Raw genomic sequence first — 13,822 nt, forward strand, 5'->3', positions numbered from 1 at the left:
ACACATAATTTTAAAAATTTAGACATCCATTATGTGACATGTATATGAGGAACAGAAATAAGAACTATCCTGCCATGGGAGTTTATACTATACTGAAGTGAGACCACTGAGTGAAGGCTACGCAAAAGATGAACACAGATGTCAAATATCAAAGCTAATCTGGGAAGTATGGGAAAATGTACCAGATGAGGTATCACTTGAACTAATTTGAAAGACTTCATAAAAACTAGGAAGACTAAGAAGGAAATTCCTGGCAGAGGGAAACGCACAAGTTGGAGTCAACAAGCTGTGGCGCAGTGATGATATCTTGAGAATTAGTACAGGATGGCTATTATAGGAAGATGAGCAGGGACCAGCAAAAGGGGTGAGCAAGTGGGGTACAGGTTATAAAATTTAAACTTTACTCTGGAAGCAAAGAAGAGAGAGGATTAGATGGATTTTAGAAAGATTACTATGACAGCAGTGTGCTAAACAGATGGGAGGAAATCTGACTGGTGTCATGACAATGAAATAGAAGGTTATTGCAAGCATCCACATGAGCAGTTATGAGAACCTACATTAAGGTAAAGACAATGGAAGAGGATATAAAGGAGAAATTCAAAAAATTTTAAGGAGACTGAATCTGAAGTATCAGACAATGACTTGAGTAAGGAGTTCAATATGGATGCTACTCATAAAGATAAGAATTACAAAAAAAAACATCAAGTTTAAGCAGAAAGACAAGAAATTTATGATCAGTTACAAGTACTCTGTAGTGCCTATGGAACAACCAGGTACACATTACTTAGAAGGTGGTTAGGTACAAGAATTCAGAATTTGGTAGAAAAATCGAATGCAGTGATATAGATTTAGGTATCATTAATGTGTAAGTATGACTGAAACTATGACTGTGTTTGAGACTGACCAGAAAATACATATAAAATGGGAGGAGTAGAAGAATGACAGTAGGGCCCATGGGGAGGTCAATATTTGAGAGTAAAGAGAAAACTAAATAGAGAGAATCAGAAAGACAAATCAAAAGGAAATGGAATTTTAGAAGTATAAGGGAAATTTCCAAAAAGTTCCTCCAATTCTTACTATAACCATCATGCATGTTACACTATTTTGCACTGTTAACATGTTAATCTTTTCCCAAAGTACTAGTGTCTCTCTCTCTCTCATGCACACATGCATGCGTGCACACACACACACACACACACTAATATGCACTAGCTTACCATGGAAAGTATCTGCTCCTTGCAGCCTGGCATTACGTTGGCTTTTTTATTATTGCATTTGGGCCTTCAAAAAGCTTAAACCATGCTGTCTCTATGGTAGGCAAGGTCTAGATAACCCCTTGACTAATCATCAATCATAGTTCTGCTCAATAGAAACTATTACAGCTTCAGCCTTTGGAGCTCCAAATACCATGGAATACCTTCCTAATGCCTGTGTCTGGAATAATACTCAGACAATAGTATCTTTTCCAGGCTAATATCAAGTTTTCACTACTGGTTGCTATTTATTAGGTGCAAGATTCAGTCTAGAACATGAAGACATCTGCAAATTGAAATATCCAGCCTAGTTATGAAATTTTTACTGTATTTTATTTTTCCAAATTATTTATTATGAAAATAGTCATGATGATCATGAAGATTATCCAAGTAAAAGGTCTTTACAATCTTTACTTTTACTAAAATTTTAATATCCAAAATAAGTGAGGCATCTCACTTCACTATCTCTCCCCTTTATTTCAAAACCAGGATGTAAAATATATTCATTTTTCCCCAGAAAAAAAAAAAGAGTTGGGAAAACAACTTAAGCTCTAATATATTACAAGACAGAGATAGCTAAGGAAGACAAATCTGCTAAGCTGTGTGAAATATAAAAGGAAAAGCCATTTGGTTACCTTTCCTTTGTTTTCATCTCTTTCTACTAAATAATCTTTCTGACCTGGATGCAACTTCTAAATGTGGATATATATATGCACACTATGCTATATTTCAAAAACCTGATAGATTTATATACACCTTAGGTATTTCATATACCATCTGCCTAATTTTTCCTAAAAGGTAAACCCCATAAATTGAAAACATAAGAGACAGTAACCTAAATAAAGAGCTTCTTATTACATTTTTAAGAGCTACTTTTAAACAAGAACAATAATACAGCACATGATGCTTGTGTACTGATTACTCACACTTTATAATAACTTGATATTCTTGACAATAACATTACTGCATAAATACCAATCTAGAATGCTTTAAGCACAGAAATGTAAGCTGAAAATCAATCAAATAGACTACATTAAGTCCAGCAAATACAGTCAGTAAACTTCATCAAAAATATTACTACTACACTATTCCCCATTTCTGAATATGTTTATCATGCATGAAAGTCTGTTAAAAGTTAAACTGTATAAAACATTTATATGACGGCACAGATACCTTCATTGCTTTTCAAGTTATATAATTTCGCTATGTAAATATAATGCCATCTTCTAGAAAATAATCGCCTGGTATAATGATGGGAGTACAAGAAATATACACTAAATAATATGTAAATTATTAGCAAGATATTATCTTTCATGTTATATAAAATATCTGTGGTTTATTATGGTTCTTTAAAATGGCTAGTATTTTAGTTACACACATTGTTTTCAAATTGCATGAAATTATTTTCTATAACATTACCTTATTTTAACTATCTAAGTTTCAGAAGATTATCGAGGTACTGCATTCTAAAATCTATTAAAATATATTCTCTAAACTGCAGGCTGCTCTTTGCAAGACCCAAAGGAGAATTTTCATAGAGTCCTGTATGCAATTGTAACTCAGAGCTGCTGTTATTTGAAAAATGTTTTGAAATTTTAAATTCAAATTTGCTGTAAAAGGTAGGATTTCAATGAGACTCCATAAAAAAAACACCTTATTCTCAGCAAAAGCCTTTTCATTTACCAAACAGTGATTTTCAAGATTCTATGTCTACAACTTGCTTACAGTACTTACATTGGTATATTGTGACTGTTAATGGCTTGATTTTTGAAGTTTTAAATAAATGCTTTGGGCAACAATAAGAAAAACTTACAAAGAGGAAGACAATAAAATTTATCGTCCAGATTGAAACTCAAAGTTGAGAAAAAGGTGTGCTACCCATAATTATAGCACAAAGGGACATAAACAGATAGTGTCCTGGGCAAACAGCCACATTTCTTTTAAACAATCCTATTTTGTCTTTAATTAAATGTTCATGTGTACGAGAATTTTTCACACAATAGCAAAAGAGGCAGGAAAATCTGAAGTCAATTCTGCAGTATAGTCCTGTTTTGTAATCCACAGAAAATTGACCTAAATCAAAATAAATGTACATAAACTTGATGTAATAGTGTGAGATTGTGTATACAAAAACCTAGGCATACAAAATACAGAACTTCAAGAACTTCTTAAACATGTCACCCAAAAGTAGAATGACATAAAAGATAAACTACTACTTGACAGCTAATTCATAAAATGAATAATTTATTAAGTTCAATGTCACTAAATTCATTAGTTAGTTTCTCCAATTTTTTTTCTAGTAAAAGAAGAGGAAATTACCCAACACTAATTTCTCCTCTCATTTTTGAATTAGGGTTGCCTTTTAGCCACTTTGAACTTTATCATTTTGCCCACATTGCTTTTTGTGCTAATGACATTTATGACCGATTTAATAAGAAAAAAAATTAAGAAGGAAAATATAACCTTAGGTCAAGCCTTGGATTCATTTTATCTTTTATCATCTCCTTGCCAATTCTCACACACACTGGCAGATGCAGCAATGGCCACACTGCACTGCCAGCATGATAGAATGGATGGATCCTTCTGCAAGAACTCATCCCATGAGATTCTGAGTTGCTATGATAAATATGGGAAAAATGATTTTGCGATTCTTCTACAGTTTTACAAAGTACAAATAACAATGACACCTTTCTTTGGGGCAGCATTTGAAGTTTTAAAAATATCTCCACTATCACATAAAAGCCTTATATGTTATAAGGGCAGGCTTTATCAATTCTACTTTATAACATAAGAAACTGAGGCTTGGATGGGTTACCTTATTGAGGTTCATACCTATAGAAAGTGACAGTGTTAGAACCAGAATCTAGTCTATTGCTTTATCTGACTCTCTGATGTTCACCTCTCTTTCCGGCCGTCACAGTTTTAAAGTGGTAAGAACTAAGCCAAACAGCCTGATGCCTGACCCAATTTTAACACCTGAAACAATGATCTTATTATTGAATAGCTTATGACGCTTTCTAAGAAACAGCCTTCTTAGCAAATAAAATTCAAAACAATAGTTTGGAAATGAGAAAGCCTCATGGCACAGGAGAAAAGTGGAAAAATAAAAGCAGCAAATCCCATCAGCAAAAGAGCAAATAGATCTGAAAAGTCTCAGGCACATATGGATTTTGTGAGTCTTTACTGTGGTCAACTAGAGACTGGAGATAGGAATCCTTGGAAAGGTGTAGAAAATGCCAGTAAGGCATGTAAAATTCTTCTCTTGTTCCTTTTAAGTTTTTTATCGGGACTCCAGGGTCAAATGTCACGAGCAAAGTGTCAGGATGGTATCTAACCATTATGGGAATTTCACTAATACTAGAAAACTAATAAAATACTAACAAGATGGACTTCTCTTCAAGCACTTTCAGGGTAGAGTAAAATACATAAAGTACCCAGCCAAAAGCCTGACACATAAAAAGCAGAAATGTTATTCTCTTTTCCCCAACAAAAGAGAGAAACAAACCATAATCCCCACAGATTGATGTGCTTTTAAAGACTTCAGGAGCTCTGAAGATTTGGAATCAGTGTATGTGAGTTTTGGATTCTATTACTTTAGTTGCCATGTGCGTCAGGAAAATTTACTTCCACTCTCACGATCAGCTCTAAAATATCCCAGTTATATCACAAGACAAAATTTATGTAAAAAAGAGTTTTAAAATACAAAATAGCTCACAAATATCAAAGAAGTACAACACAATGGATTTTATAATCCATGGTACAGCAACCTTGATCCATCTGTATATTACAGGAGAATATTATTTCAGGAGTTTATCTTTGATATCATTTCAGGAAGTTTACTGCACAAGTTTAACACAAATTGTTCTCTTCATTTTAAAAGGTAAGCAAATAACACTCCAAAGATGTGTTTCTATTCAAGTCAGCAGCTGCACATATAGCCCACACTGGTATCCACATTCAACTTTAAATTTAGCAATCTATTTACTTAAACAATGGTGCCCCCTCACTTCTGGCTAAGAAGTATGCATGCAAGTTAAAAGAAAGTCAAGACAGTTGGCATAAATGTGAACTATGATTATTATATCTCTTAGTATACATTCTCTTTAATACCTCTTCACATATGTCATCTTAGGTTTCTCTTTTCTCTGTTTTCTTCATGAGCATTTAGAAATTCAGTATTGGCCGTGCACATTTACTAAGATAAATTTTGGCTGAAGTAGAAAACTACAGAATTCAGGGTTAAACTTCCCTAAATATAATAGTATCCTTTAACTGTATGGAGACTAGACCTGGTGTAAAACAGTAACTTTTCTCATCCAGTCTTTTGTACTTGACACGGCATCCTGGAACAGGTAAGCCATGTGCTCATGATTTAGTTGCTTTTTCTTGTTACTCTATGCAATTTTTTTCCCATTCCTTATCACCATTGTCTGCTTCAACAATATAATTTGATACTTTTGGGTGTAATACGTGAAAATCTTTGCAAACCCCAAAGAAAACATGATACCTTTGGGTAGATCCCTACTAGTGGAATTGCCAGATCCTATGGTAGCTCCATTTTTAGTACTAGGGATCTATCCAAAGGACACAAAAACAGTGATTCAAAAGAGCACCTGTACACCTGTGTATATTGTAGCACTATTTACAAAAGGTAAAACCTGGAAACAACCCAAATGTCCAAAAATAGATGACTGGATCAAGAAGATGTGGCATATATACACAATGGAATATTATTCAGCAATCAAAAAAGATAAACTCATGCCATTCGCAGCAACGTGGATGGAGCTAGAAGGAATTATGCTCAATGAAATAAGCCAGAAGGAAAAAAGAAAAATATCGGATGGCTTCACTTATAGCAAGAATATAAGGGAACCAAATAAGACATCAGTGTAAAAAAATAATAACAGTACAAAACACAACAAAGCAACAACAGACAATTATAATCAGAGACATACTGCAGGGGAGAAGGAGGCAGAGGGATCAGAGGGAGGGAGGGAGGAGCACAGGGGACTGTGGTGATGGTGATGGTGCACAGGTGCCTTGGGGAAGGAGATTCTATGGGGACTCAATCTGAGGGGGTGGGGAGAAGGAAATATTGTAAAAAAAAAAAAAAAAAAAAAACATGATACCTGCATACTGGGGCAACTATGCACACTACTCTCCTGTTGCCTCCATTTCTCTTCTTTTCCCAGTTAATGAGGTTTCTCATATAGAACCTCATGGATACATTTCAGGCCACAATGTTATAAATGTTGGAGATAGGAATGAAGAAAGAAAAGCTAAGGTTACATGATTTCTACTCCTTTCTTTTCTCATGAAGGAAGGTAGTTTATTATGGATGTTTGAAAAGCTAGCATTAGCTTCCTAGAAATAGGTTTTTTTTTTTTTTTTGATTTATTTATACAAGCACTGGGGTACAGGCCAGAGGCACCGGAGGGTGAGAGAATTCACCAGAGACAGAGCAGGGAGCCGAGCAGGCAGAAGGACCCAAGTACACTGCTGAGAAGTACAGCAGGCCAGACAGGAGGGTCTGCCTGGGAATCTCCCCGGCTGGCCGGGAATCGAACTGGTGCTGCAGAGGCTGCAGACAGCTTCACAGCACTGCGCTCAACCTGTTGCGCCACCCGGAGGCCCCCTAGAAATATTCTTTATTAATCAATTGACATCATGAATTGCAGGATTTCTAAGAAAGACAGAGCCTATTAAATCCAAATGTAATTTCCTTGCCTGCATTTACACAGGAAGTGACAGAGCTAGAACAAAATTTTCTTGGATCCAATGTTAATAGTCTTTCTACCATAACATGGTGGATGTTATATACAGCATGATGCCTGTTGTTATCCCTGAACTGGAGACAATTTTACATCCACAGGAAAACTCTGTGAAGGATCTAGGTGAAGCTCCAGGCTGTCTATAATCAATAGCTGATCTTCTGAATCAGTGTAACTTTTTATTAAACCACTTTTCTAAAACTAAGATAAGAGCAGAAATTAATTTAAGAAGAAAGTAGATGAAATCAAAGCTTCTTCTTGGTAGAAGAACAGCATAGTATGTGAGAAAATACTGGGATTTAGAATGAAAGATCTGGGTTTTATTCTAGTTAGGCCATGTTGCATGAGTCAGCTTAGCATATTACTGGAACTCACTGTGTAGGATGAGGATTTGAGGATTATAGAGCTGACATACCTTCCACATAGTCTATTGTGAGGATCCAAATATGTCAAACTTGAGCATAGTTCAACTATTTGGCATCGGATTCAATAACAGCTAAGAATAAGGGCCACCATAAGGTAACTGTTCAATAAGTGTTAGGTTTATTAAATATTTTGATACGGTTCTAAATTCCCATACTCAAACTATCTGTTTAACTCTCCTATTTTTTTCTTCTATTCTGCAGTTCCTTTCTCTATGAAGACTTTATAATAAAGAAATTAAGAGTTTAGGTCTTCCGAGATCATCTCTGATTTAGGTCTCAGTTAACATAGTATTCAACCCATGTAATCTATTGATTGACTTATGGTGTCTAGAGAGAGTTACCAGGAGTGAAGTATTCATTGAGAAAGTTAGGTTTTACAAAGCTTCCAGAACACACACACATGCACATACACATCCCCAAAAAATTATTTGCAGGAGTCAACTAAATCTAGTCACATGGCAATGGTATTTAAAATTGGTGTACTTTGCCAACAAAAAAGAATTATTTTTTTGAAAAGGCACTTACAATTTTGAATTAAAAATTTTCTTAAATCTGGAGTTGAAAGTAACCTTGATTATTTCTTCCATATATATATATATATTTAAAGAAATTATCAAGCTCAAATTCAAATAGTAACTTATAATCAAGACTGATGAAACTACACAAATGAATTTTAATTATTATTTTATAATGTCTCTTTGGCATATTTACCAATTAGTTTCCTATCTTCTATTAATGCCCATTTTTATGCATTGTGAAAAGAGTGTGGCACAGTCTATAGCTCATGGTAATGGTTCTGCAATAGTGACAAAAGTGAATTGTAAGTTGAAGAGATTTGTCACCAGATATTGAGCTTTGTCAGGCTTGCTGTGAAAGTGATTTCTCAGATATGTGATATGATGAACCAAGTAAGCATTACCACAAAAACTTATCTCTTATTTAACAAATACTTCAAAGTTCAGTGAAAAGCATCCTGTTTCCAATCTATTTTTTATGCAAAGTTTAGAAAAGGTCACCACCTATAACTATGTGTCATTAAGTTTCCATACACGTGTCATTTTAAATACCCCTACATTACCCAGCTTTTCAGACATAAAGTGCCCTGGGGGGGGGAAAAAAAAAGTCCAGAACTGTTCCACTAATTGCATACAATATGGCATGCTTACAGGGAAGTGAAGTAGGGTGTCAAGGCATTCACCAATCTGCTACTGCACAAAAGGCCAGGACATTAGCAGAGGAGGCTGATTGATAAAGTTAATGCAGAGGTCCGGGATTATAGAAGGCTGTTGTATAACAGCTTCACATACTGTGATATTCTGTGAATCCTTGCAATAAAAGAACAATATTTGCAAGCTAGTGGAAAGCAGTCACAGGAACAGCAGCAGGAAAGATGCTTTAGACATGAGCAATTGGCTGGTGATCTTCATTTTTATTCGTCTACATAAGCCCATACGAGCTCATATTGTTACCCTTAGGCAGTTAGCAGGTTTGGGATTCCATCCTAAAAGTCACTGTCTCCCACTTAAAATCTCTCACTCTCCACCATCCCTGAAACAGCCAATGAAGAGGGAAGAGGCACAAGGGCCACTACTTGCACTGTGCCTTCCCCTTCCTATTTGGACCTTGTGAAGCAGCAGCCCCAATTTTCTACACTGCTGTTGGGGGCCTCCATCCACCTGCTGTCTGAGGCCAAATGCCAAATGAAACAGTAGGAAACCTGTAAATCCTGACCAGTAGAAAAGGTGTCCAGGACAGGTGGCAGGGGCTGCAACCAGTGAGGACAGACAGACTGACATCCAGACAGACAGACAGACAGCAGCACCATCAGACACCATCCATTAGTTCCAATCTCAGAAGAGGGGAAGCCTGCAGCACCAGGGACATCATCATTCCACTAGGGACAGGCAGCAGATTAACGAGGGTGCTGCCTCCCTCAAGCTGGCAGGCTTAAAGTATTTGTTTTTTGGATTGGAAGGAGCAGGGAATTCAGAAACCTGCTGCTCTTTATAGAACCAGGCCAGCTCTGGCCTTCCAAGTTAATGGCTCCTTTCTGAGTCTACAATTAAAGGCAGGAATGACTGGATTCTTACTCTTTTGCTGTAACCCCGTACCCGCAGCTCTCCCTTAATAACCCCTTCTCCCATCTGGGTGGCAGTTACACTGGTGGGGACCCAGCAGTCTGTGAATGCAGCCTCCTTCACTTCCTCTCCTGTGAGGCTCTGCTGCACTGAGGGGAGGTGGAAGAAACCTTCCATGGCAGCATCTTCTCTTTAGGAGGCTAACCTAGGGAGGGAGTCTGAGGCCACCCTGGTTGTGCTCCGCGTCTGGGTGTCATCCCTGTTCCCGCCCTGTCCCTTCTTTGCTATCAACTAACTCCAGATGCAACAGGTTCCCTTTGATTCTTCATGTCAATCCTCTGCCCCCAAATATACCTTCTGGCCTAAACTAGGGACACCAAGGTCTTAGTCCCAGCCGAGGTCTCTCCATTCCTTCACCCCTAGTTGAAAAGTTTCCTGAATACAAGGAGACCTCCCTTGGGAGGTCTCCTCCAGCTCCACTCTAAGGGTGCTGATAAGGAACAACGAAAGCCCAGTCTGGATGCCAGCACCTTGTAAGCAGTGTTGTCTGAGACTAAGGCAAGCAACAGCACAGTGTCACACACTCCTGCTCCAGCAGCTCTGAAACCCATCCCCTCCTCAGGTCACTGAAAATGGGACACTGGGCAGAGAGATCTCTTGCAGGACTGATGAGTTTTAAAGGGGGGATGTGTACAAATATCCAGCCCTCTATTACAGTGATTTCACCAGGAACTGAGCAGGCCCCTGAGATCTCCTGAAAACCAGTAAAGAGGAAGCTCTATTTTATTCTGGCCAGAGTCCCCATCAGCTTCTCCCATTATTACAAACTTTGCATTGCCAATGGTATGATATGTGGTGAGAACATGTGTCTTCACACGGGTATTGGGCATAGAAAACTGAATGAAAGGTTAAGGAGAAGCTGGGGAGGCAGGTTACCAAAGATGGCAACTGCCCAAAAAAGACCCAACCTTGATCTGATGAATGAGTACCAAAATGAACACTAAAAATAAGCCTTTTTCTTACATAAATACTGGCATCCTTCACTGGGGTAAGCCCAACCTGCTAAACAACTCCAAGAAGCGAAGAGGCGCCCTTCTTGGCATGTCTTCACCCACAGCCTCGTCCCTCCACTCAGCCCCTGGCCCCTAACCTGCTCCCAGCCCCGGGCCCTTCCACTCGGGTGGGATCAGTCCTTCCCAGCTTCTGCTCATCCCACCCCCAGGGCGGCCCCCCGTCCACCCAATCTGCCTCTGCACTGCCGCCTCCATCCTCTCCTCTCGGGCTCCGAGGTTCCCGGCGGGGTGGGATCCCCGCCTCGCTCCTGACCCCCTCACCCTTCCCCGCTCCAGCCCGGCGCCCCTGGCCCCCAGGCGGGCGCCTCCGCCCGCCCCTCCCCCACACCCAGCCGCGAGGACCAGGCGGGCGGGCGGTGGATGGACCGATGGAGGCTCGGAGCACGGATGGCGCGGCTGGAGGTGGCTTACTTGAGCATGGCTTCTTCTTTTTCCTCCTCTTCCTTCTGCCGGTCCATCACTGCCATGATGATGTTCCTCTCCTCCTCGGTCAGGTGGCTCAGGTCGGGCAGCTCTTGCATCGGGGGAGGCACCGTGGGTGGGCGAGGACCGCGGGGCCCCACGGCCGAGGACATTTTCGTGGCCTGCCCGCCCCCTCCTCGGGCTCGCGGGCTCCTGCTCACCTTTCGGATGCACGCCCAGCAGCTGCGCCCCTGCTTCCCCTCACAGCGGAGCCCTCCCGGCGGCGGGAGGAGGCGCAGCGGCAGCAGCGGAGCCGGGGAGAGCGAGAACCCAGTCTCTCATGGTTGTTTGCATCCACCCAGTCCCGGATGCTGCCTTTGTTTTGGTCGCCCTGGCGAGGCGCGGGGCCGCCCGGCCGCCTCCCGCAGCCCAGCCTCGGCCGGCGGGGGCGGGCGGGCGGGGGCGCGGCGGGCGCGGCGAGGCGGGCGAGGGCTCGCGCGGGGCTCGGCCGACCCGGGCGTCGCGGGCTGGGCGCGCGGGGCGGGGGCGGGGCTGGGGCCGCCGCCGCGGAGGCTGCTCCCCGGCTCGGCTGCCTCCAGTTTGGGGCTGCGGGAGGGAGAGGGAGAGTTGGGGTGTCAGTTAGGCGGAGTCTCCGAGGCTTCGCTCCCGGGCGCTGCTGCTGCTGCTGCTCTCGCAGACCCAGCTGCCAGCCACTCAGTCCCCAGCCGCTCCGCCCCCGGGCGCCCACCCGCCCACTCCCCGGGTCCGAGCCACGCGCGCCCCAGCCGCTCCCCCCACGCTCGCCAGCGTGCACACCACACCGCTCTATCCCCAGGTACCCCTCACCCGTGAGTCATCCTCCCTCTCCTGGTCCCTCGCCTGTGTCATCCTCCCCAGCCCTATTTTTCCATGGGTTGCATTAATCACCATCATCCTCGCTACCATCTTCATCGGTGAGCGTGAATATTATCTGAGCACCCACAGTGTTCGGAACAGTAGGCTGGAACACCCTTTGGATGCATTATTGGATTTTCCTGTGACCATTTCTTTCACATTTATTAGGCAAGTGTTGGGAGCCAAAGCAATGATTTTTTAGATGATTTTGATACACACACAGGCTTACACACGCGCGCGCGTGCACGCATACACATACACACACCTCCAACAGCTTGGATTTTCAGGGTGCATTGTATGCAGTCTTTCTTGACTCATCCTCAGTTAGGACTGTTGTGCAATTTATCCTCGTTTTTCGTCGAGATGCCCCACAGTAAGGCAACTCTTTAATGTGTCATTCTGGGATCTAGGTAGCTCCATCACATCACATAATCACACTTTTCTGGTACTTACAAATGGATTATCTACTCTAATTCCGCTAATGGTGCTTGGTATCATCATATAGTACTCACTTCCTAACCTCTAGGTACTTCTCAAGAAAACCCAGATAATGAAACACCCGGCCATATCCTGCTGTAAGAAGCTACTGCCCAAATGCCTGGCCCAATAATAGCCATTAAAGATGATTTTCTCATGCTGATAAAGGCAGAAATAAATAAAGAAGTCTTTCAAACAGGTAAATGCCTTCCGCTTTGAAACCTGGAGACAGCACGTTGTTAATAAAATTATGTAAGAATCAATATAGAGAAGGAATCAAATTGAACAATTTCCTAGTGACTATCTCCTTTAATAACACTGGCATCCTTCACTGGGGTAAGAGTAATAATGGTGATGAGAGAATTGATATGTTTCTCTGCTGGCAAACGCTTTCTATAGTTCCAGAAGGGAATTAGCTTAATTTTTTCCCTCCAAACCTAACTTCATTAATGAAGATACTATTTATTAATTCTAAAATCTTCAAGTTTAAGGAAGCTAAGATTTAACTGCTTGATCTCCCATTGAATACAGGGGCTGTTTTCATATAAATACATTTATTTGACTACTCCAATAGTGGAGGACTCACTACCTCTTATGTCTGTCTTTTGTCTAAAACCCTATTCTACCTGAAAAAAGTCTCAAATATTTATGATGGCTATCACATCATCTGCAATTTTCTCCAGAGTAAACCTTCCCAGTTGTCAGTCCGTAGTTGTGCATCATGATTTCAAAGTTTGGTGACTCTGGTTACCTGCTTCTGGACACACTCATGTGTTTTCACTAGGTTTTCTGATTAGCAGTATTTAAGAATACATGTAAAGAACCAAGAACAGTGCCTGACACTTAATATTTGCTTTATAAATCATTTTTCTTTGCACAACTTAACATAGGTCTAACTTTTTGGTAGCTGTGTCAGTTATGCGGTTGTTATAAAAATAAACCCATAGTCAACTAAAATTTCCAATTCTCTGTCATAAGTGCTACTGCCTAGATAAATGTCCTCTTTCCCTCTTTCTCCTACTTAAACAGTTGGTAGAAACACTCGTAACAGCATCTTTTTGTCACTTTTCAAAAATTGTACTTATTTTTCCATCAAACCAGCGTATAATCAGGGGAGAAGTGATGAGGTTTAATTCTGGCTGTACCAGTGATTTTATGATCTTGGTTGGCTAAATCACTTTCCTCTCTGAACCACTGTTTCCTCTTCCTAAAAAATGGGATAAGGATATTCACCTCAAAATAGATTAGAAACATTAAATGAGAAAACATATTTGAGGCATCTAACTGTGTTTTGAATGCTTTGTTATTCTCTTGCTTATTTCTTGATCTCTGAAAAAGATGTACTAAGTCATCTCTCAATTATTAGTCTTCAGAAGGGAGTAGAATGGAGAGGTTATATTCATTCTGTCAGATGCCTATCTCTCTGCTAGTCAAAGTATTGCTGCAACA

General features: G+C 40.8%; 1 protein-coding gene across 1 annotated transcript in view; it reads right to left on the reverse strand.

Annotated features, from left to right (window-relative positions):
- Window positions 1-11,175, reverse strand: part of LOC311187379 (regulating synaptic membrane exocytosis protein 1-like) — a gene marked incomplete at both ends in the record, with an annotated part of 202,120 nt that extends 190,945 nt beyond the window's left edge. Inside the window, one exon of the mRNA XM_084258744.1 lies at window positions 11,012-11,175. Coding sequence (XP_084114870.1) covers window positions 11,012-11,175 — 164 coding nt within the window. The remainder of the gene's footprint in view (window positions 1-11,011) is intronic.
- Window positions 11,176-13,822: the final 2,647 nt, after the last annotated feature.

This window comes from Talpa europaea, assembly GCF_964194135.1.
Source record: "Talpa europaea genome assembly, chromosome: 2".
Taxonomy (NCBI): domain Eukaryota; kingdom Metazoa; phylum Chordata; class Mammalia; order Eulipotyphla; family Talpidae; genus Talpa; species Talpa europaea.